The 24,641-nt window shown below is 47.2% G+C and overlaps 1 protein-coding gene across 6 annotated transcripts in view; it reads left to right on the top strand.

The window, feature by feature from the left end:
- Positions 1 to 24,641, top strand: part of ELMO1 (engulfment and cell motility 1) — a 1,282,006-nt gene that overhangs the window by 1,180,787 nt on the left and 76,578 nt on the right. For all 6 annotated transcript variants that reach the window (XM_085607465.1, XM_085607469.1, XM_085607468.1 and 3 more), the window contains one exon: positions 1,293 to 1,405. In XM_085607465.1, coding sequence (XP_085463591.1) covers positions 1,293 to 1,405 — 113 coding nt within the window. The remainder of the gene's footprint in view (positions 1 to 1,292; positions 1,406 to 24,641) is intronic.

Raw genomic sequence — 24,641 nt, forward strand, 5'->3', positions numbered from 1 at the left:
GACGGCCCACCTCCATTACCCCTCTTTTTGTAACTCTCCACTTGTCAGATATCACAGTCAATCTGCACCATCTGTACAAAGCACACCATTCGGCATGACCAGCACACCACAGCTGGTGAATCTTTATTTTACATGTCTCTTGCTGAGTTGCACTGTAGCTAAGGCATGCCATAGTAGTCTAGCAGCTACTCCAGAGTACTCTTCTGCAAGGGAGATCATCTTCTAACAATCAAATCTCCTGCTGTAATGTCTTGCAGGAGCACTGGAGTCACAGGGGTCTAGTTATTTATAGGCAGGGGAAACACCATGATTCGTTTTTCCTGCAATGATGCCCTCTTCTCCTTTGCAAATATTTTTTGCTGCGGTGAAGGGCACTTAATAATAATCCATATTTTTAAAGTGCAAACATATCACCCCTTAAGGTTTTAAGGCGCTGGGGACTGTCGGGGATAGTTATTGCCCAGAGTCACATGGTGTTGAGCTGGTGCCGGAGAGCAAACCGTTAGCCCCACGCTCTGGAGTCAGCTGCTCTGGCCGCTGCGCCACACCTCTCCCATGTTCATCAGGTCATCATTTTGTTTTGAGGGTGCATTTCAGCCGGCAACATGACTGTCACAATTGAAATTTTGTGTTATATGTATAATGGTAAATGGCACAGTGAGTTCCCTTCCATAAGCTCTTCTTGTGTTGGGATGCAGTGTACGATTCATCTCTCTAATTATGAGTAGTGCGTTGATGTATTTTGGTCATTAAATCCCGCCTTCAGATTCTGATAAGAAGGAATTGGTTACCTTTGGTAAACACCCCTGTTACTGACCCTGCTTGAACTGGGTTTGGTGTGCTCTATTAAGACCTATGTTGACCTACTATATTGAGCAAGTCATTGGATTACGGCAACAAATCCGAGGTTCCACAAGAAGCCTTTGTTTTGCAGGACTACTTTGACTGTCTCTTGTTTGATTGTATCAAAATTTAGATCCATGACAGGCGTTCTGTAGACAAAGCCATATTGCACCACATATCAACTGTACACAGGATTGCTTTATAAGTCCTAAACTTAATTTCTGGATGTGTTTTGCTATTTATGTAGTTTGTGTCACAGCAAAGTAGTCCCAACAACATATTTTAAGTCCACTTCTCCCCACCCTTCTTAATTGTTTTGTTATGGTGGCCTTTCATTTTGTTTCTGGAGAGGATTTTTTTTGAGTAATGGGAATGCTATTTTGCCACTATTTCCATAGCTGTTGATGCTGAGATGTACTAAAAGACACTTGCCTTTGCACTGTTTTCAGGGAGCTAAAGGAGAAGATACAGCCAGAAATCTTAGAGCTGATCAAACAGCAGCGACTCAACCGCCTTGTCGAGGGAACCTGTTTTAGAAAAATATACAGCCGCCGGCGACAAGGTACTGCAGCAGACTCAATGTGTCAACATTTTAAGGAAGGTGATAAGGCAGCTGATATTGATGTGGGTAGTGCTTACTTTGTTAAAAAAAATAAAGAAGTTATTGGGGTTCAAGGTTTTTTTAAGAGCCTGCCACCAGTCCTGCCAAATGCGGACGATGCTGAAATACCAAGCTGCTATTGTTGATTCCACCTCATGTCTGTTTCTTCCACCACTCTACACTAGTTTTTATCTCACACTTGCATGTTTTTTCATCTTTCTGTATCTCTTTTTTTCTCCCTTGGTCACCTTTTTATGTTGAGCCTACCAAGAACTTGCTGTAGACTTAAAGCTTGTCTTTTGTTTACCATTGGTTAGCTTTGCCACTCTCGTTTGCTGCCTTCTTATTCGGTGATTAGCCTTGTTAAACTTGTCCCTCTTGTGAAGTACAGTCCCTTTATTTGTGTTCTTCAACTGCTCACCGTTAGGGAACTACTTTTTTTTTGTATAAGCTCTCTGTGGATGCATGTGGTTTCCAGTTGTCTTCCTCGTGTTCTTCTCCCATATTTCTTCCTGTACTCTCTAATCTGTGTGCTTCTCTCCCTCCCCCATGTTCCCTGGTGCCTGCACCTGTCACCTGTGCTCTTTTCTCCCTGCTCTTGCTTGCTTATAGTATTCTCCCCTGTCAGCTGTGTTGCTTTCCCTCAAGTGCTGCTTTTCCCCTTCCCCCTGTCACTCCCCTCTATTTCCGCCCCAACTGCTCCTCTGTTGCACCTTGAATTCCTATCTTTTTAATTCCTTGTTTAATTTGTTTTTTACACTTCATGCTTTTTACACTTAATGCTTCTTCTTTTTTTCTTCGTTTCATTTAAGAATTGTTCATGCATGGTCATGTACTTGTGCTTGCGTAATGATGCAGCCACAGTGATATGTGAATCAAAACGTTACCCCATGGCCTCAACCTAATCTTTATGATTCTCTTATCAGCCCCATCTCCTTCCTGAGATCTGCCCAGGCCCCCTTCCAATAACCTCTCTCTGAATCAAAGTGCACTCTTTGACGTTTGTAGGAGAGCCTGGGTCTCCTTCTTTCAGTGTGTGTCCCACACAACAATCCACAAATCTGTCTGGCGGAATGCCTCTACCTCCTCACGCTTATCCAATCAGCCCTGGGTCTTCCAAAATGGAACCAGAATCTTCCATGCATTATACCATTCACAGGCACACCTACAAACAAAACATGGACACAGCACACACTCACTGCACAGCCTCACATACTAGCTTGATGTAGACCAAGGGTGAGATAAGCACAGAGCAGCAGGACGGATCACTTAAACTGATCACTACATGCTATTCTCCTACCAAAGTCTTGGCATCACTATGATGGTAGTTTTTGGGGTACCCCCAGTAGCCTTTCATCACTATGATGGTAGTTTTTGGGGTACCCCTCCTGCTCCAAGAAGACAACAATCCGAGGGACAAGCCTATTATGGTTTACACGCATGTCTGTGTTTGTTCCTGACGACAAAAATCAGCCCCAGGATTCCAGACATCATTACAGCTGGAGCACTCAAAGTAGGGGCACATGTCCATCACCATGCGAGGGACTTGTCCGTCCCAACACCAATAATATTATCATATGAGCAGTGCTCCAGAAAGAGTGCCTTGGTCCTGGTTTAACCACGAAAATGGACACTTTGACTGTTTGCCTAGAAAATAAAACAATAATCTGGGTTCAGTGGCCTTCTAAGGCCTTCTGGGGTCCTGTTGGCACGGCTTGGCACATACTGTACCACTGATGGGTATGTTCCAACTTATAGAATTCTTAATGTAGTATGCTTGTAGTTGCTAAATTAGAACATTCAGATGCTCAAACAAATTGATATATTTATCAGTAGTCCATGGGTGTTAAGATGGAGTATAGTGACAACGTTCTCTAGTGTTTCTAGGGCCAGAACTCTACTGGCCTCCAGTCCACCTGGTGATGTCTCCCACATGTATAACGTCAGCCGCTGATTAAGAGGCTGAAAATATAAAAAGGGAGCTGGATTGCTGCGTCCAGCACAAATATGGCTTACCCAAGGAGTGGAAATGCCCCACAACTCACTGTAATTTCTCCTGTGCTTTAGCTATAATATGCATCACTCCCCATGGCAGACTTCAGAGTGTGGCGGGATCCCACAGAGACATTTTACTGGATGATAGATTTTTGTAAGACAGCGGATTCGGAATGTCTTTGAATTCTAGGATTCTGAATTAGAGGACCGAGGAGTCCCTTGACAGGCAATGAAAGAGAGAAATGGACTTGCAAGTAACACTGTATAGAAATCTGTGAAAAGCTTCACACTGCAATACATTGCAAGCACAACTCCAGAAAAAAGTGTGAATCCTTGTTCTAGTCCTTAAAATGCACCCCAAAGGAACATAACTTTTACATGTCCTTACTTCCATTATTTCTATATCTTATATTGATATGATTGTGATTTATGCTGTAAAACTGAAGCTGTGTGGTGTTGGAGCTGAAATCAGGTTGCTGGTTTATGAAGCTATTTAGTTCAAAAATGAAGAGTTGCCTTGTTGTTCAAGTTGCTAATTGGGAACCCAGCTGTTGTTACTTTGTTGACATGAATGCAGCTATATGGAGGTAGTACTGATCCGCTGTCCATTTTCCAGATTTTGCATTCCTTCTTGCCTGTGATCTGCCAGACAGGAAAGTTATGAGTGTGTTGAAAGTTATGTAGGTCATCTAGCAATGCTGCTCACAGTCTTCTCAGGTTTAGTACCACTTCCAGAGCGCAGGTGCATCCCAGAGCCCTTCAGCCCAAAAACTCAGCAAGGAGCTAATCACAAAAGGAAGGGGGGGGCAGACTGTCTGGCATACCGCCACACAATTAGCCCAAATGCATTGTGGTAAATGCAGCACATGGGAACACTCACTTCATTTAAAAGTCTTTAGTATTCACCATGGTTGGTGCAGCCATTGCTGTGTATCTCTAGACATGTGTTTCAGTATTGTTGTCCTTCTTCAGTAGAGAGTAACAAGTGAAAACCTTCTTTTGTGTTTGGCTCCTTGCTGAGTTATGGTACGTACCTGGGATCTAGGAGGAGTTCTAAACCTGAGAAGACTTTGAGCAGCATTGCCAGCACCCCTAAATTTCACTTGTTACTCTCTACTGAAGAAAGACAATAATCATGAAACACGTGATTAATGATACACAGCACTGGCTGCACCAATAATGGTGAATACTAAAGACTTTCAACTGAGTGAGGGTTATCATGCATTGCATTTACCCAAATGCATTTGGGCTAACTGCGTGTTGGTATGCCAGGCAGTGTGCTCCCTCCTCCTTTTCTATCAAAAATTACCATTTACACCATATAATATATTTTCATGCCACATTACATCTACATTCATTAACACACTTTCACGCTATGTCTGTTTCAATCACCACACTCCACTGTACTCTATACCACTTCAACGTACGCCACTCCAAACTATGCCACTCCACTCGCCCCCACTATATGCCACTAACTCTACCTCACTCCACTCTATGCCACTCCACTCAACCTCACTACACTCTACTCTACACCACTACACTGTATGCTATTACGTTCTGCCACTCCATTTTATGACACTCGAGTGTGCACCAATGCACTGTACGACCTTCCACTCTACGCTATTCCACGGTATGACACTCCACGCCACTCTATGCTATTCCACTATATGCTGCTCTACTCTGTCACTGCACTATACATGGGTAACACACAACATTATTCCACTCCACGCCACTCCACTATACGCAATTCCACTGTATGCCACTCCCCACCTCTGCACTCTACACTATTCCACTGTACACTACTCCACAGTAATCTATTACACTGTATGCCACTATAGTCTACCCACTCCGCTGTACCCTGCTTCCCTCTACAACACTCCACTCTACGATATTCCACTCCCCTCTGACACTACACTGTACACCACTCCACTTTTCGACACTCAAGTCTGTTTTTACACTGTATGCCACTACAATGTACCTCACTGCACTCTATGCCAGTGTACTCTATGCTACTCCAGTGTACGCCACTCCACTATAAGCTATTCCATTCGACCCCTCTCCACTCTATGCCACTCGACTCTACCCCACTCCAGTGTATCCTATTCCACTGTATGCTACTCCAGTATATACCACTCCACTCTACGCTATTTCAATGTATGCCACTACACTGTACCTCACTCTACTCTACGCCAGTCCACTCTACACTATTCCACTGTATGGCACTCCACTCCAACACACTCTAGTGTATGCCACTGTAATGTATGCTATTTCACTGTATGCTGCTCCAGTTTACGCCACTCCACTGTACGCTTCTACACTATACGCCAGTACACTCTACACCCGTGGTACTCCTAGTATGGCCTGTGGGCCACCAGCGGCCCGGCAGGCCTCCCTGTCCCTAATGTACCCATGGCCCCCCAGAGAGGAAGAGAGAGAAAGTGGAGAGAGGATAGAGAGAGTTTGACAGTGGAGAGAGAGAGTGGAGAGAGAGTGGAAAGAGTAGAGAGAGGGACTGAGATACCGACTGACTGAGAGAGAGACTGACAGAGAGAGAGAGAGAGAGAGAGAGAGAGAGACTGGCTGACTGAGAGAGAGACTGGCTGACTGAGAGAGAGACTGACTGTCTTAGAGACTGACTGTCTTAGAGACTGACTGTCTTAGAGACTGACTGTCTTAGAGACTGACTGTCTTAGAGACTGATTGTCAGAGAAAGACTGATTGTCAGAGAAAGACTGATTGTCAGAGAAAGACTGATTGTCAGAGAAAGACTGACTGACAGAGAAAGACTGACTGACAGAGAGAGACTGACTGACAGAGAGAGACTGACTGACAGAGAGAGACCGAGCGAGTGACTGACAGAGAGGGACTGACAGAGAGAGAGACTGACTGACTAAGAGAGACTGACTGACTGACTGACTGAGAGAGACTGACAGAGAGACTGACTGACTGACAGAGACTGACTGACAGAGAGATACTGACAGAGAGACTGACTGACTGACAGAGACTGACTGACAGAGAGATACTGACTGACAGAGAGAGGGAGACTGACTGACTGAGAGAGAGAGGGAGACTGACTGACTGACACAGAGAGAGAGAGAGACTGACTGACTGACACAGAGAGAGAGAGAGAGAGAGAGAGAGATTGACTGACTGACTGAGAGAGACTGACTGACACAGAAAGAGAGTCTGACTGACAGAGAGAGTCTGACTGACAGAGAGAGTCTGACTGACAGAGAGAGTCTGACTGACTGACAGAGAGAGTCTGGCTGACCGATAGTGAGTCTGACTGACCGATAGTGAGTCTGACTGACCGATAGTGAGTCTGACTGACTGACAGAGAGAGACTGACTGACAGAGAGAGAGAGAGACTGACTGACAGAGAGAGAGAGAGACTGACTGACAGAGAGAGAGAGACTGACTGACAGAGAGAGAGAGACTGACTGACAGAGAGAGAGTGAGAGACTGACAGAGAAACTGGGAGAGAGAGAGAGACTAACTGACAGGGAGAGAGACTGACTGACTGAGACTGACTGAGAGAGAGACTGACAGACAGAGAGAGAGACTGACTGACTGAGAGAGAGAGAGAGGGAGAGAGAGACCGTGACGGAATTGGGGTCAAAGTGCATGTAAAGCTGTGCAATGCCTCTTAAGATTGCTATTGTCTGCTAATAAAAATGTATTATCAAAATGTGCTCTTTGTAGTTACATCTGCATTTGAAATACAGCATTGTCGCATTGTCTAATGTTTTGAGATGGGTGTGATTTTTTACTCTAGCCCCACACTGATCACGCCCCCACTGACCCCACCCCTACCGGTGCGGCCCTCGGCCACAAACCACACTGTAATTTTTGCCCCCAACAGAATGCTTGTGAGTACCCATGCTCTACACTATTCCACTGTACGCAACTCCACTGTACGACACTCCACTCTATGCTATTCCACTCTGTGCCACTCCACTCTACGCCACTAGAATATATGCTGTTCCACTGTATGCCACTCCAGTGTATTCTACTCTACTCCACTCTATGCTATTCCACTACTCCAATCTGCCACTCCAGTCTGTTCCACTGCACTGTACGCCAGTAACAGTCAATGTTATTCCACTCTACACCCTTCCACTGTACTCTACTCCACTATATGCCACTACAGTCTACCCCACTACACTGTACCCCGCTTCACTCTACAACACTCCACTATACGGTATTCCACTTTACAACCCTCCACTCTACACCACTGCAGTCTACGCTATTCCACTGTACGCCACTACACTTTGCTTCACTTCCCTCTATGCCACTCTGCTCTACTCCATTGTACACCACTCCATGATAGTACACTTTACGCCACTCTACTCTGCCACTCCACTCTATTGTACGTTATCCCAGTGTATGACAATCCACTCTATGCTACACCACTAGTCCACTGTACGCCACTACACTGTACCTCACCCCACTCCCCTCTACAACACTTCACTGTGCACCACTCCATGCCGCTCCATTTTACACTATTCCATTGTGTAGCACTCCACTCTAAAACACTCTAGCGTACGCCACTGCACTGTACACCACTCCACAGTACACTATTCCACTATATGGTGCTCAACTCTGAGACTCCAGCCTATACCACATCACTGTACGCTACTACACTATATGCCAAAACACTCTACACTATTCCAGGGTTTGCAACTCCACTGTACGACTCTTCACTCTATGCTATTCACTCCATGCCACTCCACTTTATGCCACTCTAGTCTACGCCACTGCACTGTACACCACTCCACTGTATGCTATTACACTGTACATAACTCCATTTAACACCACTCCTGTGAAGGCCACTCCATTCTACGCCAATCCATTCTATCGTAGTACACCCTACCCTTTTCTACTGTATGACACTCCATTCTACACTACTCTACTGTATGCTATTCCACTATATGCCACTCCACTCTGTCACTACACTGTACGCCAGTAGCACTCAACGTTATTCCATTATATGCCACTCCACTGTACACTACTCCACTATATGCCACCACACTCTACCCTATTCCACTGTACAGCACACCTGACAGACTTCTAGCTGCAGATTCCTTACCTTAGAATTATCCCCAGGCGGTAGACTGGATCAGAAATGTTTTCGCAAGCAGTACCCCTGCACGCCGTAGGTGGCGTAGTGTGGCTCTTCATAGTTTTGTTGGCGTCATCCGTGCCGAAAATGACATTTGCGGTGCCTATATAGGTGCCACCCAGGTGCGCTGGCGTCAGTTCTATTCTTCCCACGCCAGTCAATGCAAATTTGGGAAGAGCTATCCCTTAGTCAATTTTTGGCTACGTTTGTTCAACATTTTGTCAGTCTTTTGAGGTCTTACCTCCTGGTGTGGCAGGGGTGTCCTTTAAGAAGGCCGACTTCAGGCTCTGCTGCGCTTGTCACAGACAGACGTCTTGACAGAGGTGCTGCAATCAGGAGTGTCCCTCTCAGAACCGCTACTCCCGTTAAACGAAGCCCTCACAGACATCCTACTTGGGATCTGGAACAAGCCCAACACAGAGTCTTCTGTGAATAGGACAATTGCCCTCTGCCACCGACTCGCTCCAGGGGACCCAAACTTCCTCACCCAACACCCTACTCCAGAGAGCTTGGTTGCCTAAGCTTTTTCGTCCCATGTAAATCCTGGTGCCTTCCCTACCACACCTGTGGGCAAGGAATCCAAGAGGTTGGAGCTATGGGGAAGATGTTTTCTTCGACCAACCTGACACCACAGGCTGTGAACACCACTTGCCTCATGGGACACTATTCCCACACCCTGTAGGATACGGTTGCGCAGGTGCTGCCAACGGTCCCAGAGGAGGCCCAGACCGTACTTTCTCAGGCTATTGCCGATGGGATAGATGCAGCGAAGTCCCAATATGATGTGGATTTGACACCACCGACTCACTAGGCAGAGCGATTTTCATTGATGGTGGTCTTACGGTGCCACACCTTTTTGAGAAGGACATGCTGTTCAGGGGATGTCTAATCCTTATTGACATGCCCTTTGATGGCTCCCGTCTCTTCGGACACATGGCTGATTCAGTGCTGGAGCGCTTTAAGGGCAGCAGGGGTATGACCAGGTCCTTGGGCCTTTCCATGGTCCCTTGTCATCCTCAATTCACCTTTCACTCCTTTTGTGGCCACTGAAGGAGCAAAAAGCCACGTCCTTATCTGTCCAGCCACCACGGTACAAAGCCTCTGCATGGCTACAGACATGGTACCTACCAGCGGAGATTAGGTGTGCCAGTCATCCCCTATCTCGACGATTGGCTTTTGAAGGCGGGCTCACCCCAGGCTGTCCTCTCCCACCTCCAGACTACAGCAGACATCCTGCATTTGCTTGGGTTCACTGTCAACATGTCAAAGTCAACACCTGGCTCCTTCTCAGATGCTACATTTAATTGGAACTGTTCTGTACATGGTGCAGTTTCGGGTCTAATAATAATAATAATACTGCATTTTATAAAGCGCGAACAGCTACCTCGCTAGGAGGTGTCCCGGCGCTAGGAGAACACAGTTGACCTGGAGGCCAGAGAAGGAGAGCTAGCGGGGTTGGGTGAAGAGCCACGTTTTCAGCAGTTTCTTAAAGCAAGGTTCAGAAGGGGCCTGCTGGATTTCTTGTGGTAAAGTGTTCCATAGAGAGGTAACGTTTGCCGAAAAAGTCCGTCCGCCTAGTCGAGCCTTTTTCATACGTGGGACGGCCAGTTGAACGCGGCAATTGGACCGCAGTGCGCGGGTTTGGGAGTATCTCGGGAGGCGGTTTTTCAAGTACTCTGGGCAGGAGCCATGCAGAGATCTGAACGCCAGCGTAAGTGCTTTAAATTTTATTCTGCTAGCAACTGGCAGCCAGTGCAGTGATCGAAGATGCGAAGAGACTGACTGCTTGAGAGGGATTCGCAGTAGCAGTCTCGCAGCCGCATTTTGAATTACCTGAAGTTTGTGCGTCAGGTATTTTGGTAGGCCTAGGTAGAGTCCGTTGGCGTAATCCAGCCGTGATGTAACAGTGGCATGGATAACCATTTTCCGGCAGCTCTCCGGGAGGAGTCTCAGGATTTTACGGAGATTTCTTAGTTTGCTCAAGCAGCAGCCGGCGACTTGTTGGATGTGGGAGGTGAAGGACATGCTATCGTCCCACCTCACTCCAAGATTTTTTGCCGTGCGGCTGGGTGAGGGGGCTAAGCCCATCTCCGTCGGCCACCAAAGTTCTGAGGCGGGGGTGGGGCCTCTGCCAAAGAAGATTACTTCGGTCTTATTGGCGTTTAATTTTAATTTATTCGTGTTCATCCAATGGGCTATATCTTGGAGACAGCCTTTGAAGTTCGAAAAGGACTCCTGCGTCATCTCTGAGTACGGAAATACCAACTGGGTGTCGTCGGCATAGGAAATTGCCTTGACACCCCAGTTGGCAATCAACGTAAAGAGAGGAGCGAGGTAGATGTTGAACAAAAGGGGGCTGAGAGCCGACCCTTGCGGGACTCCGCAGCTGAGGACCTTGGATGCTGAAGAGACCGTCCCTAGTGCCACCTTTTGAGTTCTCTGGGACAGATAGGAGTGTATCCATCCCAGTGCCTTATCCTGGATACCTATCTCGGCCAGGCGGCTGAGTAGTCTGACATGGTCCACCGTGTCGAAGGCGGCCGACAGATCCAGGAGTACCAGCATTGCTGAGTTACCTGCATCCATCGACCACCTTACTGACTCGGCTACCTCAATAAGCGCTGTTTCCGTACTAAAGCCTGACTGTGTCTCATGTAGTACCTTATTTACTTCTATAAATTTGCTCAGTTGGCGCTGTATGACTTTCTCCAACATTTTCCCCGGGGCGGCTAACAGTGATATTGGGCGGAGATTACTAAGGTCTTCTGGATCCCCATTAGGTTTTTTCTTTAGTGGGAGGAGAGTAGCATGTTTCCAGACGTCCGGGAATATACCCGAAGCGATGGATGAGTTCCAAATGTGTTGTAGTGTGGGGGCTACAAACTCAGCTAGAGAGCTCCATAATTTAGCTGGGCACGGGTCGTCTGGGGAGCCGGATTTGCATCGGATAAGTTCTTGTCCTACCTCACTCAGGGAAATATTCATGAACTGGGTGAAGGTCTCACCTGGCTCGTCTTTAATCGCGAGGTCCTGTTTCAACGTTTTTATTTCTGGTCTAAAAGATTCATACACCTTTTTGATCTTTTGGTCAAAGAACTCAGAGATGTGCTCGCATAGAGTAGATGTCGGCGAAACCTCCCTCTCAATGCACTTGGGTTTAAAAAACGACTGTACCACCTTGAAAATCTGTTTGCTTGACTGTTCTGCCTTTAGAATAGCGTCCGCATAAAATTGTTTTTTACTTTTTCTAATTGCTTTCCGTAGTTTTTTGGAAGCTTCCTTATATATAGTTCTTTCTTCCAGGCCGTAGTTTGCTCTCCATAGTCTTTCCAGCTTTTTGCAGGCTGCTTTCTCTTTCCTCAGGTCCTGCGAAAACCAGGGAGCTGAGGGGGAGTCTCTCTTTGATAATGCTCGTGAGGCCAGAGCAATGGAAGAGACCATCTTTCTGACCCACTCATTGAGGAGCTGTACATCTATATTGGCATTGTCGGTCAAAGATGGGGTAGTTTGTGCCAAGACAGGGCCCATAGTATCGGGGGTCAGCCTTTTCCATTGTCTCTTCAGGAAATAACATTTACTTGAAGCGGGAATGTCATATACCATGTTCAGTTTAAATGGGACCAATGAGTGGTCTGACCATGTCAGAGGGAGTGGTGCCTCAGGCAGCACATCCTTGATGTTAGAGAAAATGAGATCGATCGTGTGGCCCCCTGTATGTGTAGGGCCCTCATTGATCAGTCTAAGACTGGCCGTATTTAACGTTGCTCTGAGCAGCTCTGCCACGGCACAGTCGGGTTTATCCATGTGGATGTTGAAGTCTCCTACCACAATGAATTGGGGGTGGAGGAGAGAGCTCTGAACAATCGTGTCTAGTAGGGTGAGTAAGTTGGGGTCTACGCCGCCCGGAGGGCGATAAATCACCAATCCTGCTAGCGATAGCTGAGGGCTAACCTGAAAGCAGAAGTGAAGGCCTTCAATTCCCTGAATAGTAGTGGGAGCCGAAGATGTTAATATTAGCTGCTCTTTAAAGATAATAGCTACACCTCCGCCTCTTTTTGCGCCAGGGCGGTTGGCGAGGCATATTTTAAATCCCAAAGGGACTGCTAGTGCAATAGAGGTCAAGTTGTCCTCCTTGATCCAAGTTTCTGTTAAAAACAGGACATCCCACTCCTGCTCTTCTAGTAATAACCAAACATCGTCTGCATGTTTGGCTAGGGATCTGCAATTCAGTAGGCCAGCTCTAAGGCCTATCTGAGTTGGAGGTTTGGGATTGGGGAGCCTCACAGAGTTTTCAATGCCAAAAACTATCCCACAATTGCCACAGATCTGGGAGGGGTTGAAAGTCTGAGGATCTGTAGTATGAGAGCAACAGTCAGATGGGGGATCAAGAGCCCTTAAGTCCTCACCTGACCACACTATCCTTCCACCTTGTGTTCCATTACCGGCAGCATAACTGGCCCTGGCCGCGGTCTGGTCGCGGACGGGCGCAGACGGGCTTGCCTTAGGTGCGCCTTTGGCGCGCAAACGGCGCTCCCGCTGCGCTCGTCCGCTGCGCTTCCGGTGGAAGCACATATTAAGTAGGGGTGGAGGAAGGGGTGTGGCCTGACAGGTGGTGGGCGTGGCCTGCGTGTCCCAGGGGAGGGCGTCCACACCAGGAAGTATCCCGTGGCAGCGTTCCTGCAGCTGCACGGGAGAGCCCAGGGGATCGAGGTAGGATTGTATTGTTTCACAAAAGTACACTCAAAAAATGGTAAAATCAGTTTTAAAATCACATCAATTACACAAGTATTTTCAAAATTCGCTAGGGCGACTCTCCCGGCTTCCGCCTCAGGAGGTCAGTAGGTTCTGCCTCGCGCTCGATTTGGCGCGCTATTTAAGTGCTCGGCGAGAAAGGGGCGTGGCCTGACAGGTGGTGGGCGTGGCCTGCGTGTCCCAGGGGAGGGCGTCCACACCAGGAAGTATCCCGTGGCAGCGTTCCTGCAGCTGCACGGGAGAGCCCAGGGGATCGAGGTAGGATTGTATTGTTTCACAAAAGTACACTCAAAAAATGGTAAAATCAGTTTTAAAATCACATCAATTACACAAGTATTTTTAAAATTCGCTAGGGCGACTCTCCCGGCTTCCGCCTCAGGAGGTCAGTAGGTCTATGCTCCGGAATAGTGAGTCCATTATATTCAGGCTATGTTACTGATGTTTCAGTCTCTATCCTGGATTTTGGTGAGACCGACTCTTAGGCTGCTGGGCCTCATGGCTTCCTACATCCTGCTGGTGACACATGCCAGTTTACATATGTCGGCTCTGCAGTGACTCCTCAAGTTCCAGTGGGCGTAGCATCAGGGAAATCTCTTCGACATGGTCCAGATCTCGGAGGGAACTGCGAAAGATCTGCAGTGGTGGTTAGCGAACCATGATTGGATCAGCTGAAGACCCCTCTCCCTTCCCCAACCAGATCTCAGTCATGACAGATGCGTCACTCCTTGGCTGGGGCAGCCATCTGGGAGAGGTGGTGATCAGAGGACTCTGGTCTGTGGCAGAATCTGGGCTCCATATCAACCTGTTGGATCTCCGAGCAATCTGAGAGGCATTGAAATACTTTCTACCGTCTATCAGGGGAAGGCTAGTGCATGTGTTCAGGAACAATACCATTGCCATGTGGTACTAAAACAAACAAAGCAGTGTGTGGTTTTGGCCCCTTTGTCAAGAGGCCCTGTGTCTCTGGACATGGCTGGAACAGCAGGGCATATTCCTGGTGGTTCAACATCTATTGGGTTCTCTGAACGCCAGAGCGGGCAAACTCAGCCGGGGATGTCTCGCAGATCACAAATGGCATCTCCATCTGGAGATGGTGCAAGATCTCCTTTAGCAGTGGGGAGAGCCTTGGTTAGATCTGTTTGCCACTGACGAGAGTGTGCAGTGTCAGCAGTTCTGTGCGCTGGAGTTTCCAAGGCAGCTCTCGCTTGGAGAAACGTTTTGTCTTGAGTGAAGCTCAGGCCTCCTGTACGCCTTTCTGCCCATACTACTCCTGCCCAGAGTTCTCAGGAAGGTCAGGAATGACCGGGCCCAAGTCATCCTTGTGGCTTCATATTGGGCACTGAGAGTCTGATATCCCGAGCTGATGATCATGGCCATTGGTCCTTCGATCAAGCTACTCATTCAGGAGGATCTTCTGTCGCAGCAGCAGGGATGGGTTCTGCACTTGAACCTGTCAACGCTCTGCCTTTTTGCGTGGAGATTGAGCAGTGACAGTTGACAGCTTTTGACCTTCCTCCCAAAGTCTGTAATGTTATCTTGACAGCCAGGTGTTTTTCCACCAAGACGGTTTATGCCTGCCGTTGGGCAAAATTTCTGGCATGGTGTTCAGAACGACAACTTGATCCCCTTTCTGCCCCCCTTTCTCAAGTTCTCCTCTTTTTTCAAACCCTTCTTTCCTTTGGTTGCCTGACCAACCTTCCTTTTTCCAATCCTCTATTGTACATAGGTTTTTGAAAGGTTTGCAACATCAGTTTCCTGCCTTTCTTTTCATTATGCCTCAGGTGGACCTTAATCTGATCCTCACGTTCCTGATTTGCGCTCCGTGTGATCCCTTACATAACTATCTTCTCAGACTCCTTACCATCAAGACGGCCTTCCTGGTGACAATAACATCTGCCTGGAGGGTCATTGAGCTTCAGACTTTGTCATCCATGCCTCCTTATCTTAGCATCTACCCAAACTGGTGCTTCGTACAAGAGTTTCCTTTCTTCCGAAAGTGGTCACTCCATTTCATGTAGGCCAAACCATCACTCTGCCTATTTTTTACCCTCTGCCTCGTTCCTCCATGGAAGAGGAGCGACATCACTGTCCAGACCCAAATAGAGCATTGTTCTTTAACCTTGTCATTCTGCCTTGACTGTACACAAGAGTTTCTGGCAGACAAAGAACTCTTTGTGTGGTATTTTGGAGTGAAGAAAAGACGGGCTGTACAGAAGAACATCTCACAAGGGATTGTGCTCTGTATTAAAATCTGCTGCACATTGGCTAAGACGCAGCTCCCTGAGGGCTTGCATGCTCATTCCACCAGAGCGAAAGTTGCAGCTACTGTGTTAGCTCGAGGAGTTCCAGTCCTGTACATCGGCTGGGCAGCAACATGGGCTTCCATACAGATGTTTACATAACACTACTATCTGGACAGTCGGCTCTGTAGAGATGGGCATTTTGCCTGTTCAGTCCTGCAGGACTTCCTCGTGTGAAATTGGTCCACAGACCGACCTCCAGGTAGGTATTGCTTGGGTATTTAGTCTAAGGTAAGGAAACTGCTGTTAGAAGTCTCTATTAGATGAACAAGTTACTTACCTGTGGTAACGCCTTATCTGGTAGAGACTCTATCTAGCTGCATATTCTTTATCGACCCACCCATCCTCCCCACTCTGACAATAGATTTCAAGGGACAGGGATTTCACCCTTTCAGGACGCTAGTTTTCCACACCAGTGGTCAGTGTGTTTAGAGGCTCCTCGCTTCTGGCATGGAAAGTAACTGATGCCAGAGTGCCTGGCTGGCACCTATATAGGCACCGCTAATGTCACTTCCAGCGCAGACGACGCCACGCGGAGCCGAACGAATTGAGGTGATACTGCTCACAAAAAATTCTTCATCCAGTCTGATGCCTGGGGATAATTCTAAGGTAAAGAATCTGTGGCTAGATAGTGTCTACCAGATAAGGTGTTACCGAAGGTAAGCAAGTACCTTGTTCTTCACTCTAGAACACTCCACACTTTGCCACTCCACAGTACTCTATTACACTGTACGCCACTACACACTACCATACTCCACTCTACAATGCTCCATTCTACCCCACTACACTGTATGCCACTCCACTCTGCCACTCCAGTCTGCACTGTTCCACTGTATGCCACTACACTGTACCTCACTCTACTCCACTCTACTGTACTCTACTGTGCACAATTCCACTGTACACTATTCCACACTGTGCCACTACACTTCACTCTACCCCACTCCAGTGTACACTATTCCACTGTATGCCACTCCAGTGTACTCAACTCCACACGACTCTGCCCCACTCTATTGTATGCTATTCCACTGTATGCCACCCCAGTATCACCATTCCACTATTCTAATGTACACCACTACACAGTACCTCACTTCACTCTACACCAGTCAACTCTAGAACACTCTGCTGTATGCCACTCCACACTGCCACCCCACCTTACCCCACACCACTCTACACTATTCCACTGTGCACAAATCTACTCTTAAGCACTCCACTGTACGCCATTGCACTGTACACCACTACGCTGAATGACATTCCTCTCTAATACACTGTATGAAATTCCACTGTACTGCACTCTACTTTACGCTATTTCACTCAGTGCCACTCCACATATGGTATTACACTGTATGCCACTCCACGCCACTCCACTGTACGACACTGCACTCTGTACCACTCCACTCTCCGTCACTCCACTCTCCGTCACTCCACTCTACACCACTCTAGTCTGTGCCACGCCACTCTACACTAGCTCCCTCTACGATATTCCACTGTACGCAACTCCACTCTTGTCACTAGACTCTACACTATCCCATTCTACGCAACTCCACTATGTGCTATTCCACTCTACGCCACTACACTCTGACAATCCACTGTATGACACTCCACTAGATGCTGTTGTACAGTTTGGCACTATTATGGGCCTCACTCCACAGTATGTTGCTTCACTCTTCGCCACACTTGGAGATAGTATCACACCAGGAGACAAGACACCGCCAGACTGATGATGAAACAATGAAAGAAAAGACATGAAAACAGGCCTCCTCTGAAGGCCCCAGGATTTGAAACAAAATCCCCATCAATATCAGAAATGCTCCTATCAGTATGAAGTTTAGAGGGGCGGTGCGACAATGCTGGGCGCGCTTGGCCGGGAGGACGCGGGTGCGGGTTCCCTATGCGCCTGAGATCCCCTTGCGGATGTGTGGGGCGTTGCCTCATGGGGGAGATTGGAGTCGGTTGTCGGCCTGGGAAGAGGCAGGAGTTGTGGCACTGGGTGACCTCTATGAGGATGGTAATCTTCTCCCTTTTGATGACCTCAGGGACCGGCATGGTCTCCCGCGGGGGGACTTTCTTTTGCATGCAGCTCTGACTGCGGCTGTCAGGAAACACTGGAGATGGGGACTGGTGGAGCCGACCACATCCCTTGCTTGTCAGTACGTAGTGATGGCGGCGGGGACTTTTAAGGCGGTGACCTGCCTTTATCGGCGGATTACCGGTGATATGCGTCAATCCCTGACTGCATTGCGACTCAAATGGGAGGCGGAACTGGGAGCACCCATTGGGGACAAAGCCTGGGACGAAGTCGTGGAGCGTCCATGGAAATGCTCCCGAAATGCGCGGTTCCAACTTATTCAGTTCTATGTATTTCATAGGGCATACCTCACGCCTAATAAAATAGCGGAATATTTTGGGGGGGTCGGATGCTTTCCCCCGGTGTGACCAGGACGGGGCGAATTTCCTCCACATGTTCTGGGACTGCCCTCGGTTGGGAGACTTTTGGCGGGAAGTGATGACTGCACTGCGGGCCGTGACTGAGAGGGAACTGGAGACGTTACCAGGGGTTTGCTTGCTACATTGGTTCCCGCACACTGCTAGGACTAAGGTAACCAGCCGGTTCATTGACCTGGGGCTGGTCCTGGCTAAGCGGGAGCTCACTTCTCATTGGAAAGCGAGGCAAGGGCCTAATCTCTTGCGTTGGAATAGGGAGATGGTGAAGTGGGCGGGGAGTGAGGGAAGCTATAGGCTGGGCGTGGCTCGGAGGAATGGAAGTGAGAAATCACAAGAAATGGCCCGGGCATGGGTGGCACTCCTGGAACTATTCAAGCAGTCGGATGAGGATGGCGAGGGGGAGCCTGGGGAGGGAGATGGGATAGGGGACCCGTGAGGATCTCTCCATGAGAATGGGAGTGTAGGGTGGGGGGAGGACTTTGGACCCGGGATAGGACGCTTCCCCCTGATCTCTTGGTTTACTCGCTGTGCCCTGTGGGAGGGGAATCTATCAGGCGGTGCGGGAGGCTTCAGGGTTCGCTTGGCTCCATTAGCTACTGGCGACATGCTTGGGGGGGGTGGCTGGGGTGGGGGGCGTTGTTGGGGGAGGTTTACTGGGGATCGGGGTGGGGGCCTTTTGCTTGTACTGCATTGTGCTGATGGACCACTCTTATGGACGATCTGCATTATGGCACAGATGTCTTGTGGGACGAGAGATATGCTTGTATTACTCTGTAAAGTTCAATAAAAGTCTGTTTTAAAAAAAAAATCAGTATGAAGTTTAGAAAAAAAAAAAATTATGTCTCTTCAAAGAGCACTACTAGCGGAACTCAAAAGCACTCCACACTCATTTTGCCTATTGAAAACAATCTAGAATTGTATGCATGAACTTTGGCTACTGTACAGTGCTCCATTGCTTCCTGGCTAGGTTTCTGCTGTGTACTTCTTATGTTATTTATACTTGGTATAGCACGTGACTCACTTGTGAAGGAGTATCTTAGTGCTTTGGCTGTTCAGAAACTAGTGCACTTTAGAACAGCCATGTTTTAACAACTTTTTGAATTTTGTAAAATCAGAGCAGTTACAAATGCAAAAAGGATGAAAAGCAATGTTGCAGCTGCTGCATTTCAGGACATGGGGACTTGCTCCCTGTGTCCTGAAAACAGAAAAAAAAATAAGTATAAGGACGCAGGTGAGGGGGTCCCTGATCTTCTGGACCAGGTGAGAGGGTCCCAGTGGGACCCCTCCCCCTGGGCCCAATTTTATAGAAAATATATATTTTTTGTGAGTTTCCGCGATCATGCGTTTGTTCCGCGGAAGCTAGTGTGTCCCCTCGACGACAGCCAAAGGCTGTGTGCAGCAGGAGTTGGCTGCCCTGCTCCTGAGGGTTGGCGACCTGCAGGGGGCTGGACATAGGGCCTGACCGCAGGGCAGTGCCTGCAGCAAACTCCACGTTGCGCTTGGCCAAAGGCTGTGCGCAGAGTTGGGTTGTCATTATGTATGGTAACAAAATATTACTTTATATTTTTTTTTACAAACCTCTAGAAATTCATTGATAAGAACAAAGGTTAAAGTGATGTTATAGGTAGGTATGGTAATGATAACTTAATTTGCATTAAAAGAAAAAGTTAGAAATTCACCCAAAAAAATGAAATGTTAAAAGACGTTACAGTTGAGTGAAAATGTTATTTAAAACATACCGTTTTAAACAAACAGGACCACTGAAATTCAACAGTTATATTTATCTCAAGTAACTATTACTTGTGCCTTAAATTAATTATATTACGGATATTTGAGTCAATACTTACAATGTTAAAAATAATACCACAAGTCTCAGCATGCAATGTAAAGATATATATGTGTGTGTGTGTGTGTGTGTGTGTGTGTATATATATATGTGCATATAATTATATATATCTTTACATTCCATGCTGAGACTTGTGGTATTATTTCTAACATTCAATAACACATAAGGCTGGCTGAATGTGGAAGGAAGGGGAGGAGGAAGAGAATAGAAAGTGATGTAATGTCAGAGAAAGGTGGAGGGAGAATTCCTTTCAGGACGAGAACCCTCACTCACCGTTAGGTGACCTGCTTCATCATATGGATTCCCTCCTCACACCGAAGTGTGAGCTACAACTCCCCGAGGGGAGGAGCCGAGGTGTTTTCTATTGATGAGCAATGGAAAAGAGATGAGTGAGGGCCAAAGTGCAAAAAAGGATTTCTCCCTCCTTTCTCTGACATTACATCACTTTCTATTCTCTTCCTCCTCTCCTTCCTTCCACATTCCGCCAGGCGTACCTTATGTGTTATTGAGTATTCGAAGGTATCGGTACCGACCTGGCTTTTTAAGATCCCTGGAGATCCACTGTGTGTAGAACATTATTTGTGACATTGCAAGTATTGGCTCAAATATCCCAGCACGCAGAGTGCTGTTGGCCATAAAGTCATGACTGGCTGAAGATGTCGCAAACCCACGGGTCTGCATGGCAGTTCTTTATTTGGATATATATTCCCTTATCACCCATGTCCAGATCAGGAGCCATGTACGGTGGGCTTCTCTGTTAACAGCTTCCTCTCTCAGCTGACTTTTATGCAGAACAAGAGTCCTGAATGGTCTACTTTGACATTCTGTCAGCAACGCCGTGAGTGCGCTGCCTGATACTGAGCAATGCAGTTTCCTAAACAATCAAAGGCTATGCAGAATTGTTTCAGAACAGATAAGAAAGACACTACTGTTGTAAATGTTCACAACTGGTAGTTATCAGCAGATCACGTTTGTATAGGCAATATCAGAAACATTTACAGTGGCCTGATGTAGTCTATAAAGGACTACATAGAGAATAGATAGAAAAAAAGTATTTTGTAATAAAATCCAGATTGTTTGCTTAATTCAGAAACAGGTGAATAAACACTTGAAAGGGACGTTCACAGACAGGCTGAGTAAACAGGCATGAAGAGAATACGACAATGAATGTTCTTCAAACAAGCAGTGAATCATGGGAGGTCATGGTTGCCTGCCCAAGTGCGGCAAATTGTTTTAACTTTGAGTGCAAGATGTAAGAGAAGTAACTCGTTTTGCATTGAAATAGTTTGCTACGTTCGTTTGTGCCGCGTGAGCTGCGGTGCTCCTGGCATGGCCCGCAGAGGCCAGCCTGACGAGGGATTGCTTCTTGCAGACTGAGCAGCTCCTCGACGGCTCACTAAGTCTGCTCTTTTTGACGGATGATTGAAGCCAACGTTTAGTTTGAGTAAAAAAAAAGTGAAAGGGTCCAATTTTTAGAACCCCTGTCGACTCTCCAGGATGCGGCTGAACACCGTATCTACCTAGCTTCAGTGGCTGAGTCACTTGAAGGCTTGAGTCTGGCTCCAGCCAGATGCCTTTTTCTGGGCCAGCTCGAGCACATTTAGGACCCTCAAGATGAAAACGTTCCGAGCCTAAATTTGGCGTCAGCCTGGCGAGGAGGGGAAGTGGGGCTTCAGATAGGCTGATGACAAGTTTAGGCTCGAAACTTTTGAAATCACGGATCAACGCCATCTCCTCCGCCTGCTTCCTCACTCTGCACAGACTATAGAAGATCTTGAAGTGGCTACCCCACACGATACGTACTGTCCCACAGGCCCTCATCACCAGCCAACTGGACTATGGCAAGGCTCTCTATGTAGAAATCACAGCACGCCTCCTAGAGAGACTTCAAGCCATATACAATGCTGCAGCCAGACTCATCCTTACCTCCCCGACAAACCCACATCACACCCCGCCTCAGGCAACTCCATAGGCTCCCCATAGAGAACAGCTGCCAATTCAAGCTGCTGACCCACGCACACGAGGCTCTACACAACCAAGGACCTGCCTACATTGTCTACCGCATGAACTTCCACCAACCATCGAGTACATTATGCTTAGCCTCCCTATCATTTGCCCACACTCCTGGCACCCACCAAAGCAGAATTGGAGGATGCTCCTTCTACATCACAGCAAAGACCTGCAACAGCCTCCCCTTGCAGCTCCAGACCACCACCTCACTTCTGGAATTCTAAAGGGCCCTCAAAACCTGGCTGTTAGAATGAGCCTTCTGGTACCTGCAAGCACCTAGATACCCTATTGGGTGATTAGCAGTGCTATATAAATCCTGATTGATTGAAATAGATGTTGTGGAATGATGTGAAAGTGCCCTGAAAAAGATGTTATGCTAGAGATTTTTCAAGCAACATTATGTCCCTCCTGAGGTACTCACAGATCTCAATTGAGCCTTCCCGAACAGACTGTCCTCACTGAACCACTGGCCAACCACCCGCCCTCCTAATAATAATAACTCTTTGTTAGAGTCTGGATGCAGCCAAGCTCAGCACTTCACGTCAGTGAAGACCCTTAGCTCTGGGATCTGTGATGTCCCATTCTTTTTCTAATTTGTGTGTTTGTATTCACTGATGTGTCTGGCCCAATAATTAATTTGAGCCAGTGGTTTCCGGTGCTCGATACCGGCACTTTATTATCAACACCGGTGCTTGTGAAAGTCTGCCTCAAGGTTGCGCTGTCTGGCTAATTTACAGCTGACCACAACGCCAGGTAATTAATAATTCAATATACATTAAAAAGGACTATTACCTGCCGCCCAAGCCATTCTTATTGCTCTGGAGGCCTAAAATAGTCCAAATTGTCAGATTTTGTAGGAGTGTGATGGTTAGTAGTCGTATTATTACTATCATTAGCAGCATGGCAGAGGTAGCCTGTGGTGCAAGCTGCAGTGGCCCTCCAACCAGAGCTCTGGCAGTTTCTTTTTTTAAATTTATTTTTTTTACAAATTAACCACTGGTTTGGCCTCCAGTGCAGCCATTCTCTTTGTAAATTTCTGGGAGGGTTCTAGAAAGATTGTGTCAGCTTACGTGGAAGTGTGAAAAGTGCATTTATTCAATAAACTACTAATTTCGCTCTTCAAAAACGAAATACAAAGTGCCATCTTTCGGGGTTAAGCGAGGGAAAAGACGAGCTTTCTATCTAGTGGCTGAATCGCATACTGTCCTCTGGAAACCTTCGCTAAATACCTGCTTTATGTTTGATAACATCGTGTGATCCTGAAAAATTCATATACTTTACTGTGCCTTTTTTCTTGTTAATCACAATTGAAAATGTCTTTAATTATTTAAGTTGAGGGTGTGCACTACACAAAAACCGATCTTGTATATGTGTTAATAGGACCTAGGACATGTGCTTCAGGGCATCACCGTGCGTTAAAAGATGTTAGGACTTTTAAAAGTAATTATTTTAGAAATTCTAAAGGAGACAGGCTGACGTCATGCTACAGCACGTACAAAATTATATACAGGGGCGTCAGGAAGATGAAAACCTTTGCAGTCAAAAAAGAATCCTTCCTCAAAGGCAATGTACATTACTGACATGGGGTGCTCTCAACACATTGAAAATTGATGATTTTTAGGTTTTGCTAAGAGCCACCCACCAGAAATAAGAATCCCCATGCTTGAGCTGTAATCAATTCTTGACAAATCATTTTACTAACCTCTTCCTGCCGGGTATAGCCCTGCCTTGTGTGTTCTGGCCAAAGCAATTTCCTGAATGTCAGCAGCTATGAAGTTAGAGCACTTACACCTACTTTCAAATTGTACCAAATACATGTCCTTATTGTAGCACCAAGCTAACCAGTAGTTCTAAGGTTGCCCCAGACCTTTAGCTCGATCATCACCCTTCCACAGGCCACAGCAACAATTCTGAAACTCGCGGGGGAAGCTGCTAGTGTGTAATGGGTTGAACACAAGGCAAATGGAATGTTGGAACCAAAGTGTTGATTGTGGACCAACTGTGTAAAACACAGAGGTGTAAAGTATGCCATGTAGCTCTTTTGCGTTTTGTAGCCCATCCTAAGATGTTTTTAATGTTCAATTATGTGTTTTTGTGACTAAAGTGGAGAGGTGCGTCGCAGTGGCCAGAGTGGCTGACTTCGGAGCACAGGGATCACGGTTCAATCCCGGCGCTGGTGGCAGCTGAGCACAGCAACATGTGACACTGGGCAATAGCTCAACTTAATTTTCCTGACTGCTCTCAGCGCCTTGAAACCTTAAGGAATGATATGTTCACGCTTTACAACTATGGATTATTATTGTTAAAGTCAACGAGAACTTGGAGACCGGGCAACAGACGGATCTTGGCCATAAAGCACATGAAAACCCTAGTAAAAAAGTTTGTATAGAGAAGAAGGGCCATGGAAAGCAGAGGGAGTGCATCCCTTGTTGCAACATACGGGTACTACATGGTTGAAATACGCAAACTCCTTGACAGGTGCTTCCTGAGCCATGATGATCAGGCGCGTGGACACTTTCAGGAAAGAACTTCTACAGGAGCGTGTATGCTCTGTATCAGACCCGGAGATTTCTGAAGGGAACGTGGAAGCCTCCTTCGGAGAGATGACATGGACTGCCCCTTTGGGCTACAGTATGGCTAGTCAGATCAATATGGCACATAGAGGCTGCTCAGAGGGACAACTGAAGACTGCTAAAGGCAGCACAGGGAGACTACAAAGAAGCAGGAGAC

Source organism: Triturus cristatus, chromosome 5_2 (genome assembly GCF_964204655.1).
Source record: "Triturus cristatus chromosome 5_2, aTriCri1.1, whole genome shotgun sequence".
NCBI lineage: Eukaryota > Metazoa > Chordata > Amphibia > Caudata > Salamandridae > Triturus > Triturus cristatus.